Source organism: Scyliorhinus torazame, chromosome 1 (genome assembly GCF_047496885.1).
Source record: "Scyliorhinus torazame isolate Kashiwa2021f chromosome 1, sScyTor2.1, whole genome shotgun sequence".
Lineage (NCBI taxonomy): Eukaryota > Metazoa > Chordata > Chondrichthyes > Carcharhiniformes > Scyliorhinidae > Scyliorhinus > Scyliorhinus torazame.
In genome coordinates this window covers 8,159,981-8,178,926 of record NC_092707.1, presented here as the reverse complement: position 1 = coordinate 8,178,926, position 18,946 = coordinate 8,159,981, and the positions used below count along the sequence as shown (strand labels likewise).

The 18,946-nt window shown below is 52.8% G+C and overlaps 1 protein-coding gene across 2 annotated transcripts in view; it reads right to left on the bottom strand.

Moving 5' to 3' along the window:
- adgrd1 (adhesion G protein-coupled receptor D1) overlaps positions 1-18,946 on the bottom strand; it is an 850,441-nt gene that overhangs the window by 641,172 nt on the left and 190,323 nt on the right. For both annotated transcript variants that reach the window (XM_072517886.1, XM_072517956.1), the window contains one exon: positions 1,493-1,600. In XM_072517886.1, coding sequence (XP_072373987.1) covers positions 1,493-1,600 — 108 coding nt within the window. The remainder of the gene's footprint in view (positions 1-1,492; positions 1,601-18,946) is intronic.

Here is an 18,946-nt window from a genome sequence, read left to right as displayed (position 1 = left end):
GAAATGACATCTCCGGGCGGCGCACGCGCGGGAGCGTCAGCGGCCGCTGACGGCATTCCCGCGCATGCGCAGTGGAGGGAGTCTCTTCCGCCTCCGCCATGGTGGAGACCGTGGCGGAGGCGGAAGGAAAATTGTGTCCCCACGGCACAGGCCCGCCCGCGGATTGGTGGGCCCCGATCGCGGGCCAGGCCACCGTGGGGGCACTCCCCGGGGCCAGATCGCCCCGCGCCCCCCCCCCCTGGACCCCGGAGCCCGCCCGCGCCGCCTTGCCCCGCCGGTAAGGTAGGTGGTTCAATCTACGCCGGCGGGACAGTCATTTTAGCGGCGGGACTTCGGCCCATCCGGGCCGGAGAATCGAGCTGGGGGGGGACCCCGCCAACCGGCGCGGCGCGATTCCCGCCCCCGCTGAATCTCCGTTGCCGGAGACTTCGGCAACCAGCGGGGGCGGGATTCACGCCAGCCCCCGGCGATTCTCCGACCCGGCGGGGGGGGTCAGGGCCGTCATTCTCCGACCCCCCGCCGGGTCGGAGAATGGCCGTTGGCCGCCGTGAATCCCGCCCCCGCCGAAGTCTCCGGTACCGGGGATTGGGTGGGGATGGGAATCGGGCCGCGCCGGTTGGCGGGACCCCCCGCTCAATTCTCCGGCCTGGATGGGCCGAAGTCCCGCCCAGAAATTGTCTGTCCCGCCGGCGTAAATCAAAGCTGGCATTTACTGGCGGGACAAGGGGGCGCGGGCGGGCTCCGGGGTCCTGGGGGGGGACGCGGGGCGATCTGGCCCCGGGGGCTGCCCCCACGGTGGCCTGGCCCGCGATCGGGACCCACCGATCCGTGGGCGGGCCTGTGCCGTGGGGGCACTCTTTCCCTTCCGCCTCCGCCACGGCCTCCACCATGGCGGAGGCGGAAGAGACTCTCCCCACTGCGCATGCGCGGGAAACTGTCAGCGGCCGCTGACGCTCCCGCGCATGCGCGCCATTTCCGCCCCAGCTGGCGGGGCGGAAATCCCTCCGGCGTCGGCCTAGCCCCTCAATGTTGGGGCTAGGCCCCCAAAGATGGGGAGCATTCCGCACCTTTGGGCCGGCGCGATGCCCGTCTGATTGGCGCCGTTTCTGGCGCCAGTCGGCGGACATCGCGCCGTTGGGGGAGAATTTCGCCCCAGAAAACTCAGGGGCGAAATTCTCCATCCCGCCCCGCCACATTTCTGCCCCGACCGGCCGGCGGGAGTCTCCGTAACACCGGCTGGTCAATGGGGTTTCCCGTTGTGGGGCAGCCCCACGCCGTCGGGAAACTTCCCGGTGCCGGCAGAACGGAGACTCCCGCCAGCGGAGAATGACGCCCCTGAATAGAGGCTTAAAAAAGTACCGGCACGGAACAGTTGGGAGATAGGCGATCAAGTTGAAATCACTTAAAATGTTGCAGGCACAGCTTGGCAGAGAAGGCAAACCAACATGAAGCAAAGGTATATTAACGTTACATTTCGACAGCAATGTCTTACCTTCCCTGTGAAAGGCTTCCCCAGGGATCAAGATGAAGCTCATTCCTTGAGACGGGAAACGGTAATTAGTCAGACTTGAGCCTCCGGGAACTTTGACTAACGAGTAATCTGTGAACAGAAAGTAATTAATTCCTTTATAATTCCCCTCCAACTCCAGAAACAGTGAGAAATTTCACCTGATTCACTCCGATATCCGTTTGCGAGACATTAACTATTGATGAAACAGCTCGAAGTGTGAACAGGTAGTTTGCGTCTGTTCATAGCAAAGGACCTGGGGCGACATTCACCGAACCCCCGCCGGGTCGGAGAATCGCCGGGGGCTGGCGTGAATCCCGCCCCCGCCGGTCGCCGAAGTCTCCGGCACCGGAGATTCGGCGGGGGCGGGAATCGTGCCGCGCCGGTTGGCGGGCCCCACCGCTCAATTCTCCGGCCCGGATGGGCCGAAGTCCCGCTGATAAATTGCCTGTACCGCCGGCGTGGATTAAACCACCTTTTGAACGGCGGGACAAGGCGGCGCGGGCGGGCTCCGGGGTCCTGGGGGGGGCGCGGGGCGATCTGGCCCGGGGTGTTTGTTCATGCCTGTGTGTGTCTGCGTGTTTGTTCATGTCTGTGTGTGTCTGCGTGTTTATTCGTGTCTGTGTGTGTCTGCGTGTTTATTCGTGCCTGTGTGTGTCTGCGTGTTTGTTCGTGCCTGTGTGTGTCTGCGTGTTTATTCGTGCCTGTGTGTGTGCGTGTTTGTTCGTGCCTGTGTGTGTGTGCGTGTTTTTTCGTGCCTGTGTGTGTCTGCGTGTTTGTTCGTGCCTGTGTGTGTGCGTGTTTGTTCGTGCCTGTGTGTGTCTGCGTGTTTGTTCGTGCCTGTGTGTGTGCGTGTTTGTTCGTGCCTGTGTGTGTCTGCGTGTTTGTTCATGTCTGTGTGTGTCTGCGTGTTTGTTCGTGCCTGTGTGTGTCTGCGTGTTTGTTCATGTCTGTGTGTGTCTGCGTGTTTGTTCATGTCTGTGTGTGTCTGCGTGTTTGTTCGTGCCTGTGTGTGTCTGCGTGTTTGTTCGTGCCTGTGTGTGTCTGCGTGTTTGTTCATGTCTGTGTGTGTCTGCGTGTTTGTTCATGTCTGTGTGTGTCTGCGTGTTTGTTCATGTCTGTGTGTGTCTGCGTGTTTGTTCGTGCCTGTGTGTGTCTGCGTGCTTGTTCATGTCTGTGTGTGTCTGCGTGTTTGTTCATGTCTGTGTGTGTCTGCGTGTTTGTTCATGTCTGTGTGTGTCTGCGTGTTTGTTCGTGCCTGTGTGTGTCTACGTGTTTGTTCGTGCCTGTGTGTGTCTGCGTGTTTGTTCATGTCTGTGTGTGTCTGCGTGTTTGTTCGTGCCTGTGTGTGCCTGCGTGTTTGTTGTGCCTGTGTGTGTCTGCATGTTTGTTCGTGCCTGGGTGTGTCTGCGTGTTTGTTCGTGCCTGTGTGTGTCTGCGTGTTTGTTCGTGCCTGTGTGTGTCTGCGTGTTTGTTCGTGCCTGTGTGTGTCTGCGTGTTTGTTCGTGCCTGTGTGTGTCTGCGTGTTTGTTCGTGCCTGTGTGTGTGCGTGTTTGTTCGTGCCTGTGTGTGTCTGCATGTTTGTTCATCTGTGTGTGTATCTGTGTTTGTTTGTGCCTGTGTGTGCCTGCGTGTTTGTTCGTGCGTGTGTGTGCGTGTTTGTTCATGTCTGTGTGTATCTGCGTGTTTGTTCGTGCCTGTGTGTATCTGCGTGTTTGTTTGTGCCTGTGTGTGTGCGTGTTTGTTCATGCCTGTGTGTGTGCGTGTTTGTTCATGCCTGTGTGTGTGCGTGTTTGTTCATGCCTGTGTGTGTGCGTGTTTGTTCGTGCCTCTGTGTGTCTGCGTGTTTGTTCGTGCCTGTGTGTATCTGCGTGTTTGTTCGTGCCTGTGTGTGTGCGTGTTTGTTCGTGCCTGTCTGTGTCTGCGTGTTTGTTCGTGCCTTTGTATGTGCGTGTTTGTTCGTGCCTGTGTGTGTCTGCGTGTTTGTTCATGTCTGTGTGTGTCTGCGTGTTTGTTCGTGCCTGTCTGTGTCTGCGTGTTTGTTCATGTCTGTGTGTGTCTGCGTGTTTGTTCGTGCCTGTGTGTGTGCGTGTTTGTTCGTGCCTGTGTGTCTGCGTGTTTGTTCATGTCTGTGTGTGTCTGCGTGTTTGTTCGTGCCTGTGTGTGTGCGTGTTTGTTCGTGCCTGTGTGTCTGCGTGTTTATTCGTGCCTGTCTGTGTCTGCGTGTTTGTTCGTGCCTTTGTATGTGCGTGTTTGTTCGTGCCTGTGTGTGTCTGCGTGTTTGTTCATGTCTGTGTGTGTCTGCGTGTTTGTTCGTGCCTGTGTGTGTCTGCGTGTTTGTTCGTGCCTGTGTGTGTCTGCGTGTTTGTTCGTGCCTGTGTGTGTCTGCGTGTTTATTCGTGCCTGTGTGTGTCTGCGTGTTTATTCGTGCCTGTGTGTGTGCGTGTTTGTTCGTACCTGTGTGTGTCTGCGTGTTTATTTGTGCCTGTGTGTGTGCGTGTTTGTTCGTGCCTGTGTGTGTCTGCGTGTTTATTCGTGCCTGTGTTTGTCTGCGTGTTTATTCGTGCCTGTGTGTGTGCGTGTTTGTTCGTGGCTGTGTGTGTGTGCGTGTTTTTTCGTGCCTGTGTGTGTGCGTGTTTGTTCGTGCCTGTGTGTGTGCGGGTTTGTTCGTGTCTGTGTGTGTCTGCGTGTTTGTTCGTGCCTGTGTGAGTCTGCGTGTTTGTTCGTGCCTGTGTGTGTCTGCGTGTTTGTTCCTGTCTGTGTGTGTCTGCGTGTTTGTTCGTGCCTGTGTGTGTGCGTGTTTTTTCATGCCTGTGTGTGTCTGCGTGTTTGTTGATCTGTGTGTGTCTGCGTGTTTGTTCGTGCCTGTGGTTATCTGCGTGTTTGTTTGTGCCTGTGTGTGAGCGTGTTTGTTCGTGCCTGTGTGTGTGCGTGTTTGTTCGTGCCTGTGTGTGTGCGTGTTTGTTTGTGCCTGTGTGTGTCTGCGTGTTTGTTCATCTCTGTATGTATCTGCGTGTTTGTTCGTGCCTGCGTGTGTGTGCGTGTTTGTTCGTGCCTGTGTGTGTGCGTGTTTGTTCGTGCCTCTGTGTGTCTGCGTGTTTGTTCGTGCCTGTGTGTATCTGCGTGTTTGTTCGTGCCTGTGTGTGTGCGTGTTTGTTCGTGCCTGTCTGTGTCTGCGTGTTTGTTCGTGCCTTTGTATGTGCGTGTTTGTTCGTGCCTGTGTGTGTCTGCGTGTTTGTTCATGTCTGTGTGTGTCTGCGTGTTTGTTCGTGCCTGTGTGTGTCTGCGTGTTTGTTCATGTCTGTGTGTGTCTGCGTGTTTGTTCGTGCCTGTGTGTGTGCGTGTTTGTTCGTGCCTGTCTGTGTCTGCGTGTTTGTTCGTGCCTTTGTATGTGCGTGTTTGTTCGTGCCTGTGTGTGTCTGCGTGTTTGTTCATGTCTGTGTGTGTCTGCGTGTTTGTTCGTGCCTGTGTGTGTCTGCGTGTTTGTTCGTGCCTGTGTGTGTCTGCGTGTTTGTTCGTGCCTGTGTGTGTCTGCGTGTTTATTCGTGCCTGTGTGTGTCTGCGTGTTTATTCGTGCCTGTGTGTGTGCGTGTTTGTTCGTACCTGTGTGTGTCTGCGTGTTTATTTGTGCCTGTGTGTGTGCGTGTTTGTTCGTGCCTGTGTGTGTCTGTGTGTTTATTCGTGCCTGTGTGTGTCTGCGTGTTTATTCGTGCCTGTGTGTGTGCGTGTTTGTTCGTGGCTGTGTGTGTGTGCGTGTTTTTTCGTGCCTGTGTGTGTGCGTGTTTGTTCGTGCCTGTGTGTGTGCGGGTTTGTTCGTGTCTGTGTGTGTCTGCGTGTTTGTTCGTGCCTGTGTGAGTCTGCGTGTTTGTTCGTGCCTGTGTGTGTCTGCGTGTTTGTTCCTGTCTGTGTGTGTCTGCGTGTTTGTTCGTGCCTGTGTGTGTGCGTGTTTTTTCATGCCTGTGTGTGTCTGCGTGTTTGTTGATCTGTGTGTGTCTGCGTGTTTGTTCGTGCCTGTGGTTATCTGCGTGTTTGTTTGTGCCTGTGTGTGAGCGTGTTTGTTCGTGCCTGTGTGTGTGCGTGTTTGTTCGTGCCTGTGTGTGAGCGTGTTTGTTCGTGCCTGTGTGTGTGCGTGTTTGTTCGTGCCTGTGTGTCTGCGTGTTTGTTCATCTCTGTATGTATCTGCGTGTTTGTTCGTGCCTGCGTGTGTGTGCGTGTTTGTTCGTGCCTGTGTGTGTGCGTGTTTGTTCTTGCCTGTGTGTGTGCATGTTTGTTCGTGCCTGTGTGTGTCTGCGTGATTGTTCGTGCCTGTGTGTGTCTGCGTGTTTGTTCGTGCCTGTGTGTGTCTGCGTGTTTGTTCGTGCCTGTGTGTGTCTGCGTGTTTGTTCGTGCATGTGTGTATGCGTGTTTGTTCGTGCCTGTGTGTGTGCGTGTTTGTTCGTGCCTGTGTGTGTCTGCGTGTTTGTTCGTGCCTGTGTGTGTGCGTGTTTGTTCGTGCCTCTGTGTGTCTGCGTGTTTGTTCGTGCCTGTGTATGTCTGCGTGTTTGTTCGTGCCTGTGTGTGTCTGCGTGTTTGTTCGTGCCTTTGTCTGTGCGTGTTTGTTCATGCCTATGTGTGTCTGCGTGTTTGTTCGTGCCTGTGTGTGTGCGTGTTTGTTCGTGCCTGTGTGTCTGCGTGTTTGTTCATGTTTGTGTGTGTCTGCGTGTTTGTTCATGTATGTCTGTGTGCGTGTTTGTTCGTGCCTGTGTGTGTGCGTGTTTGTTCGTCCCTGTGTGTGTCTGCGTGTTTGTTCATCTGTGTGTGTATCTGCGTGTTTGTTCGTGCCTGTGTGTGCGTGTTTGTTCGTCACTGTGTGTGTCTGCATGTTTGTTCATCTGTGTGTGTATCTGTGTTTGTTTGTGCCTGTGTGTGCCTGCGTGTTTGTTCGTGCGTGTGTGTGCGTGTTTGTTGATCTCGGTGTGTATCTGCGTTTTTTCGTGCCTGTATATGTCTGCGTGTTTGTTCGTGCCTGTCTGTGTGCGTGTTTTTTCGTGCCTGTGTGTCTGCATGTTTATTCGTGCCTGTGTGTGTGCGTGTTTGTTCATGTCTGTGTGTATCTGCGTGTTTGTTCGTGCCTGTGTGTATCTGCGTGTTTGTTTGTGCCTGTGTGTGTGCGTGTTTGTTCATGCCTGTGTGTGTGCGTGTTTGTTCATGCCTGTGTGTGTGCGTGTTTGTTCATGCCTGTGTGTGTGCGTGTTTGTTCGTGCCTCTGTGTGTCTGCGTGTTTGTTCGTGCCTGTGTGTATCTGCGTGTTTGTTCGTGCCTGTGTGTGTGCGTGTTTGTTCGTGCCTGTCTGTGTCTGCGTGTTTGTTCGTGCCTTTGTATGTGCGTGTTTGTTCGTGCCTGTGTGTGTCTGCGTGTTTGTTCATGTCTGTGTGTGTCTGCGTGTTTGTTCGTGCCTGTGTGTGTCTGCGTGTTTGTTCGTGCCTGTCTGTGTCTGCGTGTTTGTTCATGTCTGTGTGTGTCTGCGTGTTTGTTCGTGCCTGTGTGTGTGCGTGTTTGTTCGTGCCTGTCTGTGTCTGCGTGTTTGTTCGTGCCTTTGTATGTGCGTGTTTGTTCGTGCCTGTGTGTGTCTGCGTGTTTGTTCATGTCTGTGTGTGTCTGCGTGTTTGTTCGTGCCTGTGTGTGTCTGCGTGTTTGTTCGTGCCTGTGTGTGTCTGCGTGTTTGTTCGTGCCTGTGTGTGTCTGCGTGTTTATTCGTGCCTGTGTGTGTCTGCGTGTTTATTCGTGCCTGTGTGTGTGCGTGTTTGTTCGTACCTGTGTGTGTCTGCGTGTTTATTTGTGCCTGTGTGTGTGCGTGTTTGTTCGTGCCTGTGTGTGTCTGCGTGTTTATTCGTGCCTGTGTGTGTCTGCGTGTTTATTCGTGCCTGTGTGTGTGCGTGTTTGTTCGTGCCTGTGTGTGTGTGCGTGTTTTTTCGTGCCTGTGTGTGTGCGGGTTTGTTCGTGTCTGTGTGTGTCTGCGTGTTTGTTCGTGCCTGTGTGAGTCTGCGTGTTTTTTCGTGCCTGTGTGTGTCTGCGTGTTTGTTCCTGTCTGTGTGTGTCTGCGTGTTTGTTCGTGCCTGTGTGTGTGCGTGTTTTTTGATGCCTGTGTGTGTCTGCGTGTTTGTTGATCTGTGTGTGTCTGCGTGTTTGTTCGTGCCTGTGGTTATCTGCGTGTTTGTTTGTGCCTGTGTGTGAGCGTGTTTGTTCGTGCCTGTGTGTGTGCGTGTTTGTTCGTGCCTGTGTGTGTCTGCGTGTTTGTTCATCTCTGTATGTATCTGCGTGTTTGTTCGTGCCTGCGTGTGTGTGCGTGTTTGTTCGTGCCTGTGTGTGTGCGTGTTTGTTCTTGCCTGTGTGTGTCTGCATGTTTGTTCGTGCCTGTGTGTGTGCGTGTTTGTTCGTGCCTGTGTGTGTGCGTGTTTGTTCTTGCCTGTGTGTGTCTGCGTGTTTGTTCATCTCTGTATGTATCTGCGTGTTTGTTCGTGCCTGCGTGTGTGTGCGTGTTTGTTCGTGCCTGTGTGTGTGCATGTTTGTTCGTGCCTGTGTGTGTCTGCGTGATTGTTCGTGCCTGTGTGTGTCTGCGTGTTTGTTCGTGCCTGTGTGTGTGCGTGTTTGTTCGTGCCTGTGTGTGTCTGCGTGTTTGTTCGTGCCTGTGTGTGCGTGTTTATTTGTGCCTGTGTGGCTGCGTGTTTGTTCGTGCCTGTGTGTGTCTGCGTGTTTGTTCGTGCCTGTGTGTGTCTGCGTGTTTGTTCGTGCCTGTGTGTGTCTGCGTGTTTGTTCGTGCCTGTGTGTGTCTGCGTGTTTGTTCGTGCCTGTGTGTGTCTGCGTGTTTGTTCGTGCCTGTGTGTGTGCGTGTTTGTTTGTGCCTGTGTGTGTCTGCGTGTTTGTTCTATCACGTGTGTGTGCGCGTTTGTTCGTGCCTGTGTGTGTGCATGTTTGTTCGTGCGTGTGTGTGTGCGTGTTTATTTGTGCCTGTGTGTGTGCGTGTTTGTTCGTGCATGTGTGTATGCGTGTTTGTTCGTGCATGTGTGTCTGCGTGTTTGTTCGTGCCTGTGTGTGTGCGTGTTTGGTCATGTCTCTGTGTGTCTGCGTGTTTGTTCGTGCCTGTGTGTGTCTGCGTGTTTGTTCGTGCCTGTGTGTGTGCGTGTTTGTTCGTGCCTGTGTGTGTGCGTGTTTGTTCGTGCCTGTGTGTGTCTGCGTGTTTGTTCGTGCCTGTGTGTGTGCGTGTTTGTTCGTGCCTGTGTGTGTCTGCGTGTTTGTTCATGTTTGTGTGTGTCTGCGTGTTTGTTCGTGCCTGTGTGTGTGCGTGTTTGTTCATGTTTGTGTGTGTCTGCGTGTTTGTTCGTGCCTGTGTGTTTCTGCGTGTTTGTTCGTGCCGGTGCGTGTCTGCGTGTTTGTTCATGTTTGTGTGTGTCTGCGTGTTTGTTCATGTCTGTCTGTGTGCGTGTTTGTTCGTGCCTGTGTGTGTGCGTGTTTGTTCGTCCCTGTGTGTGTCTGCGTGTTTGTTCATCTGTGTGTGTATCTGCGTGTTTGTTTGTGCCTGTATATGTCTGCGTGTTTGCTCGTGCCTGTGTGTCTGCGTGTTTGTTCGTGCCTGTGTGTGTGCGTGTTTGTTCGTCCCTGTGTGTGTCTGCGTGTTTGTTCATCTGTGTGTGTATCTGCGTGTTTGTTTGTGCCTGTATATGTCTGCGTGTTTGTTCGTGCCTGTCTGTGTGCGTGTTTTTTCGTGCCTGTGTGTCTGCGTGTTTATTCGTGCCTGTGTGTGTGCGTGTTTGTTCGTGCCTCTGTGTGTCTGCGTGTTTGTTCGTGCCTGTGTGTGTGTGTGTTTGTTCATGTCTGTGTCTGTCTGCGTGTTTGTTCGTGCCTGTGTGTGTGCGTGTTTTTTCGTGGCTGTCTGTGTCTGCGTGTTTGTTCGTGCCTTTGTATGTGCGTGTTTGTTCGTGCCTGTGTGTGTGTGTGTTTGTTCATGTCTGTGTGTGTCTGCGTGTTTGTTCGTGCCTATGTGTGTGCGTGTTTGTTCAAGCCTGTGTGTGTCTGCGTGTTTGTTCGTGCCTGTGTGTGCGTGTTTGTTCGTGCCTGTGTGTGTCTGCGTGTTTGTTCGTGCCTTTGTATGTGCGTGTTTGTTCGTGCCTGTGTGCGTGCGTGTTTGTTCGTGCCTGTGTGCCTGCGTGTTTGTTCGTGCCTGTGTGTATCTGCGTGTTTGTGTGTGTGCGTGTTTGTTCGTGCCTGTGTGTGTGCGTGTTTGTTCGTGCCTGTGTGTGTGCGTGTTTTTACGTGCCTGTGTGTCTGCGTGTTTGTTCGTGCCTGTGTGTGTGCGTGTTTGTTCGTGCCTCTGTGTGTCTGCGTGTTTGTTCGTGCCTGTGTGTATCTGTGTGTTTGTTCGTGCCTGTGTGCCTGCGTGTTTTTTCGTGCCTGTGTGTGTGCGTGTTTGTTCGTGCCTGTGTGTGCGTGTGTTTGTTCGTGTCTGTGTGTGTCTGCGTGTTTGTTCGTGACTGTGTGTGTGCGTGTTTGTTCGTGCCTGTGTGTGTGCATGTTTGTTCGTGCTTGTGTGTGTGCGTGTTTGTTCGTGCCTGTGTGTCTGCGTGTTTGTTCGTGCCTGTGTGTCTGCGTGCTTGTTCGTGCCTGTGTGTGTCTGCGTGTTTGTTTGTGCCTGTGTGTGTCTGCGTGTTTGTTCGTGCCTGTGTGTGCCTGCGTGTTTGTTCGTGCCTGTGTGTGTACGTGTTTGTTCGTGCCTGTGTGTGTGCGTGTTTGTTCGTGCTTGTGTGTGTGCGTGTTTGTTCGTGCCTGTGTGTCTGCGTGTTTGTTCGTGCCTGTGTGTGTCTGCGTGTTTGTTCGTGCCTGTGTGTGTCTGCGTGTTTGTTCGTGCCTGTGTGTGTCTGCGGGTTTGTTCGTGCCTGTGTGTGTGCGTGTTTGTTCGTGCCTGTGTGTGTCTGCGTGTTTGTTTGTGCCTGTGTGTGCCTGCGTGTTTGTTCATGCCTGTGTGTGTGCGTGTTTATTCGTGCCTGTGTGTGTGCGTGTTTATTTGTGCCTGTGTGTGTGCGTGTTTGTTCGTGCCTGTGTGTGTCTGCGTGTTTGTTTGTGCCTGTGTGTGTGCGTGTTCGTTCGTGCCTGTATGTCTGCGTGTTTGTTCGGGCCTGTGTGTGTGCGTGTTTGTTCGTGCCTGTATGTCTGCGTGTTTGTTCGTGCCTGTGTGTGCGCGTGTTTGTTCGTACCTGTGTGTGTACGTGTTTGTTCGTGCCTGTGTGTGTGCGTGTTTATTTGTGCCTGTGTGTGTGCGTGTTTGTTCGTGCCTGTGTGTGTCTGCGTGTTTGTTCGTGCCTGTGTGTGCGCGTGTTTGTTCGTACCTGTGTGTGTACGTGTTTGTTCGTGCCTGTGTGTGTGCGTGTTTATTTGTGCCTGTGTGTGTGCGTGTTTGTTCGTGCCTGTGTGTGTCTGCGTGTTTCTTTGTGCCTGTGTGTGTCTGCGTGTTTGTTCGTGCCTGTGTGTGTGTGTTTGTTCGTGCCGGTGTGTGTCTGCGTCTTTGTTCGTGCCTGTGTGTGTGTGCGTGTTTGTTCGTGCCTGTGTGTCTGCATGTTTGTTCGTGCCTGTGCGTGTGCGTGTTTGTTCGTGCCTGTGTGTGTCTGCGTGTTTGTTCGTGCCTGTGTGTGTCTGCGTGTTTGTTCGTGCCTGTGTGTGTCTGAGTGTTTGTTCGTGCCTGTGTGTGTGCATGTTTGTTCGTGCCTGTGTGTCTGCGTGTTTGTTCGTGCCTGTGTGTGTCTGAGTGTTTGTTCGTGCCTGTGTGTGTGCGTGTTTGTTCGTGCTTGTGTGTGTGCGTGTTTGTTCGTGCCTGTGTGTCTGCGTGTTTGTTCGTGCCTGTGTGTGCCTGCGTGTTTGTTCGTGCCTGTGTGTGTGCGTGTTTGTTCGTGCCTGTGTGTGTGCGTGTTTGTTCGTGCCTGTGTGTGTGCGTGTTTGTTCGTGCTTGTGTGTGTGCGTGTTTGTTCGTGCCTGTGTGTCTGCGTGTTTGTTCGTGCCTGTGTGTGTCTGCGTGTTTGTTCGTGCCTGTGTGTGTCTGCGGGTTTGTTTGTGCCTGTGTGTGTGCGTGTTTGTTCGTGCCTGTGTGTGTTTGCGTGTTTGTTCGTGCCTGTGTGTGTGCGTGTTTGTTCGTGCCTGTGTGTGGCTGCGTGTTTGTTTGTGCCTGTGTGTGCCTGCGTGTTTGTTCATGCCTGTGTGTGTGCGTGTTTATTCGTGCCTGTGTGTGTGCGTGTTTATTTGTGCCTGTGTGTGTGCGTGTTTGTTCATGCCTGTGTGTGTCTGCGTGTTTGTTTGTGCCTGTGTGTGTGCGTGTTTGTTCGTGCCTGTATGTCTGCGTGTTTGTTAGTGCCTGTGTGTGCGCGTGTTTGTTCGTACCTGTGTGTGTACGTGTTTGTTCGTGCCTGTGTGTGTGCGTGTTTATTTGTGCCTGTGTGTGTGCGTGTTTGTTCGTGCCTGTGTGTGTCTGCGTGTTTGTTTGTGCCTGTGTGTGTGCGTGTTTGTTCGTGCCTGTGTGTGTCTGCGTGTTTGTTCGTGCCTGTGTGTGTCTGCGTGTTTGTTCGTGCCTGTGTGTCTGCATGTTTGTTCGTGCCTGTGTGTGTGCGTGTTTTTTCGTGCCTGTGCGTGTGCGTGTTTGTTCGTGCCTGTGTGTGTCTGCGTGTTTGTTCGTGCCTGTGTGTGTCTACGTGTTTGTTCGTGCCTGTGTGTGTCTGAGTGTTTGTTCGTGCCTGTGTGTGTGCATGTTTGTTCGTGCCTGTGTGTCTGCGTGTTTGTTCGTGCCTGTGTGTGTCTGAGTGTTTGTTCGTGCCTGTGTGTGTGCATGTTTGTTCGTGCCTGTGTGTGTGCGGGTTTGTTCGTGTCTGTGTGTGTCTGCGTGTTTGTTCGTGCCTGTGTGAGTCTGCGTGTATGTTCGTGCCTGTGTGTGTCTGCGTGTTTGTTCCTGTCTGTGTGTGTCTGCGTGTTTGTTCGTGCCTGTGTGTGTGCGTGTTTTTTCATGCCTGTGTGTGTCTGCGTGTTTGTTGATCTGTGTGTGTCTGCGTGTTTGTTCGTGCCTGTGGTTATCTGCGTGTTTGTTTGTGCCTGTGTGTGAGCGTGTTTGTTCGTGCCTGTGTGTGTGCGTGTTTGTTCGTGCCTGTGTGTGTGCGTGTTTGTTTGTGCCTGTGTGTGTCTGCGTGTTTGTTCATCTCTGTATGTATCTGCGTGTTTGTTCGTGCCTGCGTGTGTGTGCGTGTTTGTTCGTGCCTGTGTGTGTCTGCGTGTTTGTTCGTGCCTGTGTGTGTGCGTGTTTGTTCGTGCCTGTGTGTGTCTGCGTGTTTGTTCGTGCCTGTGTGTGCGTGTTTATTTGTGCCTGTGTGGCTGCGTGTTTGTTCGTGCCTGTGTGTGTCTGCGTGTTTGTTCGTGCCTGTGTGTGTCTGCGTGTTTGTTCGTGCCTGTGTGTGTCTGCGTGTTTGTTCGTGCATGTGTGTATGCGTGTTTGTTCGTGCCTGTGTGTGTGCGTGTTTGTTCGTGCCTGTGTGTGTCTGCGTGTTTGTTCGTGCCTGTGTGTGTGCGTGTTTGTTCGTGCCTCTGTGTGTCTGCGTGTTTGTTCGTGCCTGTGTGTGTCTGCGTGTTTGTTCGTGCCTGTGTGTGTCTGCGTGTTTGTTCGTGCCTTTGTCTGTGCGTGTTTGTTCATGCCTATGTGTGTCTGCGTGTTTGTTCGTGCCTGTGTGTGTGCGTGTTTGTTCGTGCCTGTGTGTCTGCGTGTTTGTTCATGTTTGTGTGTGTCTGCGTGTTTGTTCATGTCTGTCTGTGTGCGTGTTTGTTCGTGCCTGTGTGTGTGCGTGTTTGTTCGTCCCTGTGTGTGTCTGCGTGTTTGTTCATCTGTGTGTGTATCTGCGTGTTTGTTCGTGCCTGTGTGTGCGTGTTTGTTCGTCACTGTGTGTGTCTGCATGTTTGTTCATCTGTGTGTGTATCTGTGTTTGTTTGTGCCTGTGTGTGCCTGCGTGTTTGTTCGTGCGTGTGTGTGCGTGTTTGTTGATCTCGGTGTGTATCTGCGTTTTTTCGTGCCTGTATATGTCTGCGTGTTTGTTCGTGCCTGTCTGTGTGCGTGTTTTTTCGTGCCTGTGTGTCTGCATGTTTATTCGTGCCTGTGTGTGTGCGTGTTTGTTCATGTCTGTGTGTATCTGCGTGTTTGTTCGTGCCTGTGTGTATCTGCGTGTTTGTTTGTGCCTGTGTGTGTGCGTGTTTGTTCATGCCTGTGTGTGTGCGTGTTTGTTCATGCCTGTGTGTGTGCGTGTTTGTTCATGCCTGTGTGTGTGCGTGTTTGTTCGTGCCTGTGTGTGTGCGTGTTTGTTCGTGCCTCTGTGTGTCTGCGTGTTTGTTCGTGCCTGTGTGTATCTGCGTGTTTGTTCGTGCCTGTGTGTGTGCGTGTTTGTTCGTGCCTGTCTGTGTCTGCGTGTTTGTTCGTGCCTTTGTATGTGCGTGTTTGTTCGTGCCTGTGTGTGTCTGCGTGTTTGTTCATGTCTGTGTGTGTCTGCGTGTTTGTTCGTGCCTGTGTGTGTCTGCGTGTTTGTTCGTGCCTGTCTGTGTCTGCGTGTTTGTTCATGTCTGTGTGTGTCTGCGTGTTTGTTCGTGCCTGTGTGTGTGCGTGTTTGTTCGTGCCTGTCTGTGTCTGCGTGTTTGTTCGTGCCTTTGTATGTGCGTGTTTGTTCGTGCCTGTGTGTGTCTGCGTGTTTGTTCATGTCTGTGTGTGTCTGCGTGTTTGTTCGTGCCTGTGTGTGTCTGCGTGTTTGTTCGTGCCTGTGTGTGTCTGCGTGTTTGTTCGTGCCTGTGTGTGTCTGCGTGTTTATTCGTGCCTGTGTGTGTCTGCGTGTTTATTCGTGCCTGTGTGTGTGCGTGTTTGTTCGTACCTGTGTGTGTCTGCGTGTTTATTTGTGCCTGTGTGTGTGCGTGTTTGTTCGTGCCTGTGTGTGTCTGCGTGTTTATTCGTGCCTGTGTGTGTCTGCGTGTTTATTCGTGCCTGTGTGTGTGCGTGTTTGTTCGTGCCTGTGTGTGTGTGCGTGTTTTTTCGTGCCTGTGTGTGTGCGGGTTTGTTCGTGTCTGTGTGTGTCTGCGTGTTTGTTCGTGCCTGTGTGAGTCTGCGTGTTTTTTCGTGCCTGTGTGTGTCTGCGTGTTTGTTCCTGTCTGTGTGTGTCTGCGTGTTTGTTCGTGCCTGTGTGTGTGCGTGTTTTTTGATGCCTGTGTGTGTCTGCGTGTTTGTTGATCTGTGTGTGTCTGCGTGTTTGTTCGTGCCTGTGGTTATCTGCGTGTTTGTTTGTGCCTGTGTGTGAGCGTGTTTGTTCGTGCCTGTGTGTGTGCGTGTTTGTTCGTGCCTGTCTGTGTCTGCGTGTTTGTTCATCTCTGTATGTATCTGCGTGTTTGTTCGTGCCTGCGTGTGTGTGCGTGTTTGTTCGTGCCTGTGTGTGTGCGTGTTTGTTCTTGCCTGTGTGTGTCTGCATGTTTGTTCGTGCCTGTGTGTGTGCGTGTTTGTTCGTGCCTGTGTGTGTGCGTGTTTGTTCTTGCCTGTGTGTGTCTGCGTGTTTGTTCATCTCTGTATGTATCTGCGTGTTTGTTCGTGCCTGCGTGTGTGTGCGTGTTTGTTCGTGCCTGTGTGTGTGCATGTTTGTTCGTGCCTGTGTGTGTCTGCGTGATTGTTCGTGCCTGTGTGTGTGCGTGTTTGTTCGTGCCTGTGTGTGTGCGTGTTTGTTCGTGCCTGTGTGTGTCTGCGTGATTGTTCGTGCCTGTGTGTGTCTGCGTGTTTGTTCGTGCCTGTGTGTGTGCGTGTTTGTTCGTGCCTGTGTGTGTCTGCGTGTTTGTTCGTGCCTGTGTGTGCGTGTTTATTTGTGCCTGTGTGGCTGCGTGTTTGTTCGTGCCTGTGTGTGCCTGCGTGTTTGTTCGTGCCTGTGTGTGTCTGCGTGTTTGTTCGTGCCTGTGTGTGTCTGCGTGTTTGTTCGTGCCTGTGTGTGTCTGCGTGTTTGTTCGTGCCTGTGTGTGTCTGCGTGTTTGTTCGTGCCTGTGTGTGTGCGTGTTTGTTTGTGCCTGTGTGTGTCTGCGTGTTTGTTCTTGCATGTGTGTGTGCGCGTTTGTTCGTGCCTGTGTGTGTGCATGTTTGTTCGTGCGTGTGTGTGTGCGTGTTTATTTGTGCCTGTGTGTGTGCGTGTTTGTTCGTGCATGTGTGTATGCGTGTTTGTTCGTGCATGTGTGTCTGCGTGTTTGTTCGTGCCTGTGTGTGTGCGTGTTTGGTCATGTCTCTGTGTGTCTGCGTGTTTGTTCGTGCCTGTGTGTGTGCGTGTTTGTTCGTGCCTGTGTGTGTGCGTGTTTGTTCGTGCCTGTGTGTGTCTGCGTGTTTGTTCGTGCCTGTGTGTGTGCGTGTTTGTTCGTGCCTGTGTGTGTCTGCGTGTTTGTTCATGTTTGTGTGTGTCTGCGTGTTTGTTCGTGCCTGTGTGTGTGCGTGTTTGTTCATGTTTGTGTGTGTCTGCGTGTTTGTTCGTGCCTGTGTGTTTCTGCGTGTTTGTTCGTGCCGGTGTGTGTCTGCGTGTTTGTTCATGTTTGTGTGTGTCTGCGTGTTTGTTCATGTCTGTCTGTGTGCGTGTTTGTTCGTGCCTGTGTGTGTCTGCGTGTTTGTTCATCTGTGTGTGTATCTGCGTGTTTGTTTGTGCCTGTATATGTCTGCGTGTTTGTTCGTGCCTGTCTGTGTGCGTGTTTTTTCGTGCCTGTGTGTGTGCGTGTTTGTTCGTCCCTGTGTGTGTCTGCGTGTTTGTTCATCTGTGTGTGTATCTGCGTGTTTGTTTGTGCCTGTATATGTCTGCGTGTTTGTTCGTGCCTGTCTGTGTGCGTGTTTTTTCGTGCCTGTGTGTCTGCGTGTTTATTCGTGCCTGTGTGTGTGCGTGTTTGTTCGTGCCTCTGTGTGTCTGCGTGTTTGTTCGTGCCTGTGTGTGTGCGTGTTTGTTCATGTCTGTGTCTGTCTGCGTGTTTGTTCGTGCCTGTGTGTGTGCGTGTTTTTTCGTGGCTGTCTGTGTCTGCGTGTTTGTTCGTGCCTTTGTATGTGCGTGTTTGTTCGTGCCTGTGTGTGTGTGTGTTTGTTCATGTCTGTGTGTGTCTGCGTGTTTGTTCGTGCCTATGTGTGTGCGTGTTTGTTCAAGCCTGTGTGTGTCTGCGTGTTTGTTCGTGCCTGTGTGTGCGTGTTTGTTCGTGCCTGTGTGTGTCTGCGTGTTTGTTCGTGCCTTTGTATGTGCGTGTTTGTTCGTGCCTGTGTGCGTGCGTGTTTGTTCGTGCCTGTGTGCCTGCGTGTTTGTTCGTGCCTGTGTGTGTCTGCGTGTTTGTGTGTGTGCGTGTTTGTTCGTGCCTGTGTGTGTGCGTGTTTGTTCGTGCCTGTGTGTGTGCGTGTTTTTACGTGCCTGTGTGTCTGCGTGTTTGTTCGTGCCTGTGTGTGTGCGTGTTTGTTCGTGCCTCTGTGTGTCTGCGTGTTTGTTCGTGCCTGTGTGTATCTGTGTGTTTGTTCATGCCTGTGTGCCTGCGTGTTTTTTCGTGCCTGTGTGTGTGCGTGTTTGTTCGTGCCTGTGTGTGCGTGTGTTTGTTCGTGTCTGTGTGTGTCTGCGTGTTTGTTCGTGACTGTGTGTGTGCGTGTTTGTTCGTGCCTGTGTGTGTGCATGTTTGTTCGTGCTTGTGTGTGTGCGTGTTTGTTCGTGCCTGTGTGTCTGCGTGTTTGTTCGTGCCTGTGTGTCTGCGTGCTTGTTCGTGCCTGTGTGTGTCTGCGTGTTTGTTCGTGCCTGTGTGTGTCTGCGTGTTTGTTCGTGCCTGTGTGTGCCTGCGTGTTTGTTCGTGCCTGTGTGTGTGCGTGTTTGTTCGTGCCTGTGTGTGTGCGTGTTTGTTCGTGCTTGTGTGTGTGCGTGTTTGTTCGTGCCTGTGTGTCTGCGTGTTTGTTCGTGCCTGTGTGTGTCTGCGTGTTTGTTCGTGCCTGTGTGTGTCTGCGTGTTTGTTCGTGCCTGTGTGTGTCTGCGGGTTTGTTCGTGCCTGTGTGTGTGCGTGTTTGTTCGTGCCTGTGTGTGTCTGCGTGTTTGTTTGTGCCTGTGTGTGCCTGCGTGTTTGTTCATGCCTGTGTGTGTGCGTGTTTATTCGTGCCTGTGTGTGTGCGTGTTTATTTGTGCCTGTGTGTGTGCGTGTTTGTTCGTGCCTGTGTGTGTCTGCGTGTTTGTTTGTGCCTGTGTGTGTGCGTGTTTGTTCGTGCCTGTATGTCTGCGTGTTTGTTCGGGCCTGTGTGTGTGCGTGTTTGTTCGTGCCTGTATGTCTGCGTGTTTGTTCGTGCCTGTGTGTGTCTGCGTGTTTGTTCGTGCCTGTGTGTGCGCGTGTTTGTTCGTACCTGTGTGTGTACGTGTTTGTTCGTGCCTGTGTGTGTGCGTGTTTATTTGTGCCTGTGTGTGCGTGTTTGTTCGTGCCTGTGTGTGTCTGCGTGTTTGTTTGTGCCTGTGTGTGTGCGTGTTTGTTCGTGCCTGTGTGTGTCTGCGTGTTTCTTTGTGCCTGTGTGTGTCTGCGTGTTTGTTCGTGCCTGTGTGTGTGTGTTTGTTCGTGCCGGTGTGTGTCTGCGTCTTTGTGCGTGCCTGTGTGTGTCTGCGTGTTTGTTCGTGCCTGTGTGTCTGCATGTTTGTTCGTGCCTGTGCGTGTGCGTGTTTGTTCGTGCCTGTGTGTGTCTGCGTGTTTGTTCGTGCCTGTGTGTGTCTGCGTGTTTGTTCGTGCCTGTGTGTGTCTGAGTGTTTGTTCGTGCCTGTGTGTGTGCATGTTTGTTCGTGCCTGTGTGTCTGCGTGTTTGTTCGTGCCTGTGTGTGTCTGAGTGTTTGTTCGTGCCTGTGTGTGTGCATGTTTGTTCGTGCCTGTGTGTCTGCGTGTTTGTTCGTGCCTGTGTGTGTCTGAGTGTTTGTTCGTGCCTGTGTGTGTGCGTGTTTGTTCGTGCTTGTGTGTGTGCGTGTTTGTTCGTGCCTGTGTGTCTGCGTGTTTGTTCGTGCCTGTGTGTGCCTGCGTGTTTGTTCGTGCCTGTGTGTGTGCGTGTTTGTTCGTGCCTGTGTGTGTGCGTGTTTGTTCGTGCCTGTGTGTGTGCGTGTTTGTTCGTGCTTGTGTGTGTGCGTGTTTGTTCGTGCCTGTGTGTCTGCGTGTTTGTTCGTGCCTGTGTGTGTCTGCGTGTTTGTTCGTGCCTGTGTATGTCTGCGGGTTTGTTTGTGCCTGTGTGTGTGCGTGTTTGTTCGTGCCTGTGTGTGTTTGCGTGTTTGTTCGTGCCTGTGTGTGGCTGCGTGTTTGTTTGTGCCTGTGTGTGTGTGCGTGTTTGTTCGTGCCTGTGTGTGGCTGCGTGTTTGTTTGTGCCTGTGTGTGTGTGCGTGTTTGTTCATGCCTGTGTGTGTGTGCGTGTTT